The sequence below is a fragment of the Panicum virgatum genome, chromosome 1K (assembly GCF_016808335.1).
Source record: "Panicum virgatum strain AP13 chromosome 1K, P.virgatum_v5, whole genome shotgun sequence".
Lineage (NCBI taxonomy): Eukaryota > Viridiplantae > Streptophyta > Magnoliopsida > Poales > Poaceae > Panicum > Panicum virgatum.
Window position 1 is genome coordinate 35,179,450 of NC_053136.1, and position 9,946 is coordinate 35,189,395.

A 9,946-nucleotide genomic window follows, 5' to 3' on the forward strand; every position below is an offset into this window, starting at 1 on the left:
ACGAGACGAATCTATTAAACCTAATTAGTCCATAATTTGACTACTAATTGCTACAGTAATCATTCACTAATTATACATTAAGTATACTTAATAGATTCGTCTATAGCCCTAATAACAACTTATGCAATTAGTTTTATATTAAATTAGCATCTGAATATTCGAATTGACATCCAAATATTCGATGCGACAACAACTTAAAAAGCCAAATGAGGCCTAAGCCGAACTCCTATCTCTAGCTAGCTTATTCGACGTCTTGTGTATCAATTTGAAAGCTTCATGCTGCCAATCCATCGTAGCACCGGCAGCAATGATCTTGCCGCCGCTGTCTAGCAGTGCCGACATGAGAGGTGGTGGCCATGAAGCCCGGTGCTTGCCGTCACAACTGCCACCGCTGAACCTAGCGTCACTTCCTAGTCAGCTCATCCGACAAATAGTCCAATTGCAAAGATACGAATAGGAGGCCACATGAAGCCGCCTCCGCTCCCGGCGATTCGCTTCCGATTCGGATAGGAGGCAACAGGGGACGTTGCGCTACTAGTTGCCGCCGCCGCACAAGACGCAGGGTAAGGGAAGGCGCTGGACAAGCAGCCACCGAGGAAGGGGAGGCCGAAACCATGGCGCCGCCGCTGATTGTCGAGCTAAGCGTGTGACCGCAGGAGGACGGGCGGAGGGGAACGAGGCCGCACGACGAGGGATCTCACCCCAGCCTCCACCGCTGCCCGCCGCTCCAAGCTCGCGCCGCCGCCAGCCCCCGCCGCAACCCGTCCGTCAGCCGGCCGCTGCTCCAAGGCGGCGGCCCAGCCGGGCCGGTGCCTCGCTGCACGGGAGGAGCACGGCCGGGATGCCTGAGGCGCGCGGCTGAGGCGCTTCCGCATCGCGTGCGAGCGCAGGTGAACATGCGGAGGGGAACCAAGATGCGTGATGTCTAAGAACAGGAGCGAGGGGGAGACGAGTAGCGCGGGGTCTGGTGCGAGGTCAGGACGATCGGACCCTCCTATGTGTGACTAAAAACGTATCAAAGTCAACAATACTGCATAAACTGTCCGCGCTTTAGAAATAGGTATAAATATTATCTAGTTTTACAATTGAAGGTTAAAATTCGGACTTCTGCAATAGTTCAAGAATGTAGTTCAAGAATGTAATTCAAATAGTCCTAAAGAAAGATAGCCAATTGTGTGCATACATTCTCTAATGAAATTCCTAAGCACCAATCCAGATATCATTTTCAAGTCGTGCTAAGCTGCACTCTATGCTCAGTATTTCTTATTGTGAAGGAGAAACACTAAACACATATTTTGCAATGCTCAGTTATTATATATGCAATCGATTTATTAGTTGTGCTCAAGAGATTTTGCATTTACAAGTGAGGGAGCATAAGAGACAAACAACGGAAATCCAAAACGACAATAGCGTGCTATAGCGCTTCCTGGCGCGCGACGCTGCAGCGAGCGACGCGGCTGTCCGTGACTCCGTGCCCACCAACGTAACAGCCCAGCTATTGATATGTTTCTCGTTTTCTTTTCTAGCTTTTTTATCTGTGTTCTGTATTGGCAGCAGTTATCATTTTTTCTATGTTTTTTTCAGGTTTTTACTGTTACTTTCGATTGATGAGTAAATCTGTTGGATATATGGCGTGGTGCTCAAACCATTGCATAAACTTTTCTTGCATTATTATGCAGTCACACTATCAGACCCGGTGCGGCTTCTTATCATACATAATAGTTCTTTTTCCTGGGCTCCGACCTCATGTCACTCGAGTATACTAGTAGTAAATCAACCAGGACTGCATAAGATATTCCATGATTTTTTCAATGCTAAGCTTGTGCATCCTTGATGTGTTTCTTGCCAAAGACAAAAAGGGACAGTAAATGGTATGACAGTTGACCCCTCTATTTTGCCACGCACAACAATCTCAGGAAATGTGTCTAAAGTGCTAATGGATTTATAGCCACCAAGTTCAGCATGAAATTAGGCTTCAACCGCCAACATGGGTAGAATTTGCTTTAAGGTGGGAAGGAGTGTGAATGTTGTGATTTATGACATTTGAGGTTAAGCGACACTTGCAATGAAAAACTGGGGTTCTCTACAGGTGTAATCACAGCAACATGTTTGTCTTCTACAATTTACTCCTTTCTTTTCATCCATGTATAACCAATCCAACCAGGCAATCACCTCACAACTTCAATTGCTACCAAAGAAATAGGTTGAAAGCTATGGAAACATGGACAGTCAAATTTCAGCATAAGCCACAGAACAGCCATGAGATACAGAATGGTGTGCAATGGCCCAAAGCTGAAGTGCAACAGGCATTACCTCCTACATGCGCGTGCAGGAGGTGTCGAAGTCGTCGGGAGCAACCCTGGCGATCCACTCGGCGAGGCTTCTCTTGACCTCGCCGTGGTTGACGAAGGCGAGCTCGTACATGCTGCACAGGTTGACCACCACCGTCTCGTTGAGGGCCGCCGTGGGCACCCTCTCGAGCGCGCCCTCGAGCACCTTGATGGCGTCGCCGAGGTCCCGCGAGTACATGAGGCACAGCGCCTTGTTGTTGAGCGCCACGGCGTCGGCGGGGTCCGCCTCGATGCAGCGCTCGTACTCCCGCACCGCCGCCGCGTAGTCCTTGGCCACGATGCACTCCAGCGCGCGGTTGCGGGCGAGTAGGTTGGCGTGCCGCGCGGGGTCCTCGGCCGCGGCGGCCACGGACTCGACGTGGCGGAACGCGGCGGCGGCCGCGGCGAGGTTGCCGATCTGGAGGTGCGCGTAGGCGAGGCGGGAGAGGAGCGCCGGGTCGCCCGGCGCGCGCGCGGCGACGTCGGCGAGGAGGGCGAGGGCGACGTCGAACTCGCGGTGGGCGAGGTGGTCGGCGGCGAGGAGGGACTCGACGAGGGCGGCGCGGCGGCACCACTCGGGGTGGCCGGCGTCGGGGCGGGCGCGGACGGAGGAGAGGAGGGTGTAGAGGCGGTCGAGCGCGAGGGGGCGGTCGGGGAGGAAGAGCGGGAGCAGCGCGTGGAGGAGGCGGATGAGGAACGGCGGCGGCGGGCAGGCCGGGTCCGGGTGGAGGGAGGCGAGCAGCGCGGCGGCGTCGGGGAAGCGGCGGAGCTTGGCGAGGGAGAGGGCGGAGAGCGCGGAGAGGAGGAGGCGGTGGTGCGGGTGCGGGACGGGGGCCGGGTGGGAGAGGTGGGAGAGGAGCGCCTGCCACTGCCCGCGGGTGGCCAGGTCGTAGGGGATCGAGAGATCGGGGAGGCCTGGCGCGGCGGCGTCGGTCGCCGGCGGCGGGGGCGGGGAGGCGGCCATGGCGCGGTGGGATCGGGATCGGGATCGGGATCGAGATCTCGGGGGACGAAGGCAGCGGAGTCTGCTCCTCTGGGGTGGACCCTCTCTAGACAGGGTGGACTGGGCTGCGAATGTGTAGGCGGGTCCTGAGCTTCTGCTGTGTTGGTGTACTTGCGATCGACTTGGGCCTGCAATGGAATTTTGATTGGTTTTGATGCTTTCCATCCAAATACTATCTCCCTATTTATTTCCATTTTGCTACTTGCTGCTGGTGGTGCTGCTAGTACACAACGGGAATCTGTATCAAGTCACCAAAATTTGTAAAGATCAAGAGGTTTAGGTGTGGATCCGTGGATGCCTACATGATACATGTTTAAAGGGATGCAAAGTGGGAGCCACTTGTCACAGTGATGGATGTTCAGGAAGGGGGAAGTAAAACGTCGAACTTCATGCAAAATAATTTGGACGATTGCAAAAAAGGTGGTTTTCTCCGGTTTGGATCCGAGGGCTCTTCTTTTCTTCAACACTAAGTGTACAACAACAAATCTATAGGGGACACAAGAGGAAGAGACATGCAAGGCACACTTTCTTTGGCTTGTCTTCATGGGGCAGGCAGACAGGCAGTCAAGTAAAGCAATAGAAACACAGGCATGTAGCAACGCAGAGAAAGGAGCTTTATTCATCCGTTAGAAATAGCACTTGTGCTGTTCACAGGGAAGCTGTTATCAGCTTACTCATCTGTATGGTCAACTGGTACAACAAAGTTGAGTCCAACCAAAAGGATCCATTAACCGATCCACAACTTGTAGGATGACCCAAGCAAGAATCAGAGCATCTTCTTACAACGAGAGATTGAGAAAAAAAAAAAGAAAACGCCCATTTCTGCAGTTGCTTCTTTTCAACTCCGGAAACAAGCTGGGATATTGTACAACCAAGGAAAATCCAGAAGTCGCAAACTATCTCGGTATGGAAAGTCAAAGGAAGGGGGTAAGCAGCAGACAAGGATACTACCCCAAGAATTTTCAGCTGACTTCGTTTCCCTACAAGTTTTCGTCGCCATCTCAATTTGTCCATGATGCGGACCGCTTCAAAACAGGCTTCAGCATCGCCCTATCCTCTTCCAGGGAGATCATGCCAAGATGTGAAGGGTCCTCCAGCATCATCTTGGCGACCAAATACCCGGCAATGGACCAAGTCTGGAATTTTCTCGCTTGCTTGCCAACATACCGCCCAAGCTTCCCATCATAGTACTCTGGCCAGCCATCCTTCAACAGCCTCCTCTCAGCTAGGTCAATTGCTCTTCTTGCAATTTGTGGCCGTCCCGTCTTGATACAGGCTGCGGTCAGCAGCCACAGAAGTACTGCAGAAAGACAAAACAAAAATATGAAAATGGCGTGCAAAAAATAGCTCATATTGCTCAGGTACCTTGGACTGAGGACAATGATATCAATATGTCGTGCTATGAGTTTCTATCAGAAATATAATAAATTAGGAAGATCATCAAACATATAAGAACCAAATGCACTCTGAACTCTGTGATACAGATTAGGAATTTAGGATATATGTGAACTATTGAACTATTGGCAAAAGGGAAAACCATCAGATGTCCACTACGAATTGACAGAAAACACAAATGCATGGAACACCAAGTATCTCAAATTATTATCCTTACTGCCAGTGTAGTTCAACCTCCAACACAAGACAAAACAAAAGCAAAACATTTTTTTGTCCTTAAAAAACTGCAAGGAATTTAAACTTTAAAGAGAGTAATCCAAGTAAATTGCAGCTCACTAACCTGGCCATGATCCTCCATTGTGATAACTCCATCTGGTATTTTTCGGATCGCAACCTGTCACAATTCGCCATTCATGGTTCTCAATGGCTGGATAACATATCTTCAGAGGCATTTCACCAATAAGCTCCTCCCAACGCTCCTCAATAAGATCCATTATAGCCGCAGATTGCTCAGGTGTTGCAAGAGAAGAAAGTATGGCAATCATGTTTCCAAGTGCAAACCAACGGAAGTCCATCCTTGCAGGACTAACATTACCAATGAAAAAGCCACCCTGACAAGGCATGAAATCAAACAGCCAGTCCGGAATAGAATCCGGAATAACATTGAATTTGTTGACAGCTGTGTGCGAATATTCTTCTGTCTTGTAACGGTAAATGTCATTTAACTGTTGGAAATCAAGCCAGAAATAGCTTCGCATGTGATAGCTTAAAGCATGAAGGCGAGTAGCAATCTTCTCTACAAACTCCTTCCCTTCATTATCATGCTTAAGCATTTGAAGAGCACACCTAAGTGCCATGAAGAAAAGTGCTTGAATTTCTATGGGGTAGCCATATACACCCTACAAGATTAACAGTAACAATGAACATGTAAGCTCAGTTACAAATTAAGTGGCATTTAAAACTAAATAATTCAGCACATATGTACACATGTAATTCAGAGATTGGTATGCATGTCCAAAGTCAGCGACAAGGACAAGTGAGACTAATAAATATTCTCATCAAAAGATTTACAGTGAAATGGATTTATTCTATTTGCCATATTTCTATTTTTTACTAGCGAGGAGAAAAAGGACAGATGACTGATGAGTTAACATGCCACCGTATGAGACAAGTAGCAGAATTCAAGTACAGTGATGCTCATGTAAAAAAAAATGTATAACAATCATCATATATAGGAGACAATCTTCATGTGCATCTGTAATGCAAGGTTGAATGCTGTTAACTAGATGTAATAGCAGGACTAGGCTCTTCCAACAATTAAAAGGCTAACAAAGTAATCTGCTTTCATGCATCAGTTGTAGGTAAGTTCATACTCAAACAGGGGCGGAAATGATGTGTGGCCTCATTTTATAATAGAATAAATAGATATTAGTTTTTTTTTTGCAAACGCTGATATGCTGGATATCAAACAGAAACAACTGCAGTACAGTACAGCACCAAGTTTAAATAATTGAAGTTTGGCTAATCCACGAAAATAAATAACCTGGGCTCTGCCACGGCTGTGACAGGCTCATGTCATTACTTTAACAGACAACTGAAATCATTAACTCCACCAAACAAAATAAAACAAACTAATTATACCAGTAACAAAATAGTGTTTTCACAGTGTCACATTTCAGCGGTGTCGAATGGTGACTGATATCCTATATGTTCAGAATATAGGGCACACGAAGCACATAAATCAAGAAAAAATTGCAATATTAGGACTGCAAACACTAACCACTCGTGAATTTGACCACTAGAACACTGAACCTCATATTAAAATATCATTAGAATAATGGGAGATACCAAGTCCATAAATTCCATCAATAGTGCTCTAGATATTTATTCTATAATAAACATTCCAACAGATACATGCATACTGAATGATCAAAGCTTACCATTCTGCGATCTATCATGCAGCAACCATCGGCACATAACAATGTCGGGAAGGTATCAAACCCCTCGGACAGACACAGGCTCAGTATGAGCCTCATCCCTTTCTGGCACTCAGGTGTCTCTGCTAGCGTCAAGTCCCCGGTGGACTTTGTGTAGGCCCGCAGGAGAATGATCCACCAGAACCCGGAATCCACCGGCGCAACCCTCCCAATCGCGCTCTCCCCAAAATCGGCGTGTAGGGTTTCAACACCCTTCTTCGCGTCATGCATCACCTTGAAGCTCGCCGGCATGGCTCCTTCCCCAAGCTTGAACCGGTCGACTTTCTTCTCCCAGCCCTGCAGCAGCAGGGTCTTGAGAAGGAAGTTCCTGACGATATCCGGCTCGCCGTTCATTAGGAACGCCAGTGCGCTCGGCACGAAATCCCTCACAAACACCTGCGTTCCCCCAAATAAGATACATAAGCAGAAACCGATAAGCGCCTGAATTACAAGCACCTCTGAATCAAAAAAAAAATGATTTGCAGCTGCTGCTGTCACGAAAATAATAGCTTGCAGTTTGTATATGAACAAAAAGTGCAGTGGCAGCCCACCTGGTCGTAGTTAAGGACCTCCTCGGACGCGTGGTCGACGGCGGCGACGGTGCCGAGGGGCTGGCCTCGGAAGAAGACGAGGGAGCGGCGGAGCGCCTCCCAGGCGTCGCCGACGATGGGGTGCGGCTCGAAGGAGTGGAGCGCGGAGGAGGCCGGCGTGCCGACGAGCGAGCGGAGGCCGCCCCCCGGCGAGTACATGCCGTCGAAGGCGCCGCCCCTACCGTAGCCGCCCGAGTGCGAGACGTCGCTGAGCGAGCGGTCGTCGAAGGAGCGCTGGCGCTCGACGTTGATCCGCGGCTTGCTGAGCAGGCGCGTGAGCTCGAAGTCGTCCGACTCCGACAGCGAGGTGTGCGACGCCGAGCGCCGCATCCCGCCTCCCACCGCCAGCTCCATGGCGCGCGCGCGCTCGCTCGCTGTTGCCCTCCCCCTCCCCCCCTTCCCCTTCCTCCTCCGAGCCTCACCGGCTCACCGCGCTCCGGCCGCCCCCCCCGCCTCCCCGCTCCGCCCAGATCTAGCCCGGGGCGCCGGCGAGCGAGCGAGAGATCTGGGCGCGGACGCTACCGAGGCAAGGAGAGGTCGAGAGGAGGAGGAGGAGGAGCAGCAGCAGGCCACAGCAGCGCCGAGCAGGACAACGGCCGCGCGAATCTCGATGCGAGTCGCGACGACGGCGACACGAGAAACGGGAAATGGGGAAAGGAAAAAGGGAGAAGCGAGCTGGGGGATGCTTATTTATAGGATAGACACAGCCGAGGGGAGGCGTCGCCGGCGCTAGAGGAGGCGAGGAGCAGCGTGCGGCTAGCCGGCGCCACGGCGTCTTATAGCGGCCCATGGCTGGTAGGGCCGGCGCGGTGGGGGCCGGCGCGGTGGGGGCCCGCGCGTCGGCGAGCGTGAGTGGCTGGCAGCTGGGTACCAGCGCTGCTGGCGGGGGGAGGGCGGGTGGCGGTGGGTCCTAGGCTCCAAGCAGCTACCGCGCTGCTGTGCAGCACGTGGGGTTGGTCCGTTGGTTGGAGGGTGGGGAGGACGCGGCGCCGACGTGGCGCGGTCACCGCCGTTGGGGGCCGCGCGCGGGCCCACCCGGGTTGGGGCCGGCGGTCCCAAGGGAAGGGGGTGAGGGTCTGAGGGAGCGGGGGCGACAGGCCCGCGGTGGCGATCTGCCCGGCGATATGGGAGAAGCCCCGCGGCAGCCGCGCGCTGGGGTCTCGAGGGCCCTGCCTGGCTCGTTTTGGCTAGTGATCGGCTTAATCCTTCTTGCCCCCCGCGCTGATCATGATCCGACACTGATGTGCCTACAGCCTACGGATATGCTTAACATTCTCGGTTCTTTTTGGAGGTTTTCGTGGACGCGATGGCAACTCTACCGGTTTCTTGGCATCGTACATTTAGTGAGCGTTTCGTTTTGGACTCATTTGGAATTTGGATAGGCAAGAATTAATAATCAGGTTCCATTCCATTAAGACGGATGAGTATATTATCCGTTTGGTGGAATACTTGCCGAAACAAATATGAAAGGCATTCCTTCTTTAGGTGATGCACATGTTTACAACATCAGAAGGGTTGCTGTAGTTATTTGACAAGAATATTTTTTTTAGAAACCAGGTTTCCCCGCTTTATTTCGCTGAAACAAAGCACCGAGTGTCACAAATTCTGTTACAGCAAGTTCAAGTTCAGCGTATTCTAAGCGCGCCCGCTATCAAGCAAAACATTATATCTAGGCTGTTCCGTGCTTAGCCTCTCAACAGGGCAGTTCGGAAGCTGAACAATAGGTTGTTCAGTTGGTGTCCTGACAGCTTCTGAAGCCTTCCCAGCTGATGGCCCCCAAACTTGACGAGACCAGCTCCCTGGATCTCGGAGGCCCATCTTGCAGACGTAGTGGTTGGCGTAGTTTGAGCTCCAGCGCCTCCAAGACACTCGCCAAATCCACCAGATACGCCTCCTTGCATAGTAGTTGCCAGTTCCTCAATGTCCCCAGCAGCTTGTACAGTAATACCTTCTCGCTTTGCCATGCCTTTCCCTGAAAACAAAGATCATTGCGTAACTTCCAAATAGACCACATTAATGCGGCACAAGTCATGTTCATAATAGCATGTCTGTTATTACTCAGCCACCATCTAGCCACCGATTCATAGTCAGCACCAAGATTAACATCAAAAATTTCAGAGAGATGGCGCCACATAACAGAGGCAACACAGCAACCGAAAAAAAGATGATAAACAGATTCATTTTCATTACAGAAGAGGCAAGTAATATCCTCAACATGTCTTCTTTTGGCTAAATTCGTTCTAGTTAAAGTTTTGTTGTTAGAAAGCAACCAAAGGAAGATGTGAATCCTTGTTGGCACACAAAGCTTCCAAACAGCCGGCGTATGTGCTGGTAGAATACCCCTGAAACTAATAGTTCTATACATACTTTGCACAGAAAACTTTCCACTGCTATCAAAAGCCCAAAAGATAGAATCACAATCCTCAGTAAAGGTGATTGATTCCGCAATAGAAACTAAATCCAACCAGGACAGCATGAGTCTGTTAGAGTCCCTTCTCCTAAAGGAGATTTTCAGCTCATTACCATCCCAGACCTCAGCAATGCTAACATTTTTTTCATTTGCAATAACATAGAGCTCCCAGAATTGAGTGGCAAGACTACAATCGCCCAGCCAATGATCTTCCCAGAATCTAATGGATTTACCAACCCCAA

At 50.5% G+C, this 9,946-nt stretch overlaps 2 protein-coding genes across 2 annotated transcripts; both read right to left on the reverse strand.

Annotated features, from left to right (window-relative positions):
- Nucleotides 1-2,002: 2,002 nt before the first annotated feature.
- Nucleotides 2,003-3,408, reverse strand: LOC120704227 (trafficking protein particle complex subunit 12-like). Its single transcript, XM_039988538.1, has one exon. It carries the CDS (start codon nucleotides 3,292-3,294, stop codon nucleotides 2,317-2,319), a length of 978 nt encoding a protein of 325 aa, XP_039844472.1. The 5' UTR covers nucleotides 3,295-3,408; the 3' UTR covers nucleotides 2,003-2,316.
- Nucleotides 3,409-3,924: 516 nt separating this feature from the next.
- LOC120704236 (cytosolic invertase 1) lies at nucleotides 3,925-7,701 on the reverse strand. The gene is made up of 4 exons (XM_039988550.1): nucleotides 7,256-7,701; nucleotides 6,669-7,100; nucleotides 5,069-5,627; nucleotides 3,925-4,633 (listed from the first exon to the last, which is right to left on the reverse strand). The coding sequence occupies exons 1-4, from the start codon at nucleotides 7,646-7,648 to the stop codon at nucleotides 4,335-4,337; spliced, it is 1,683 nt and encodes a 560-aa protein (XP_039844484.1). The 5' UTR covers nucleotides 7,649-7,701; the 3' UTR covers nucleotides 3,925-4,334.
- Nucleotides 7,702-9,946: the final 2,245 nt, after the last annotated feature.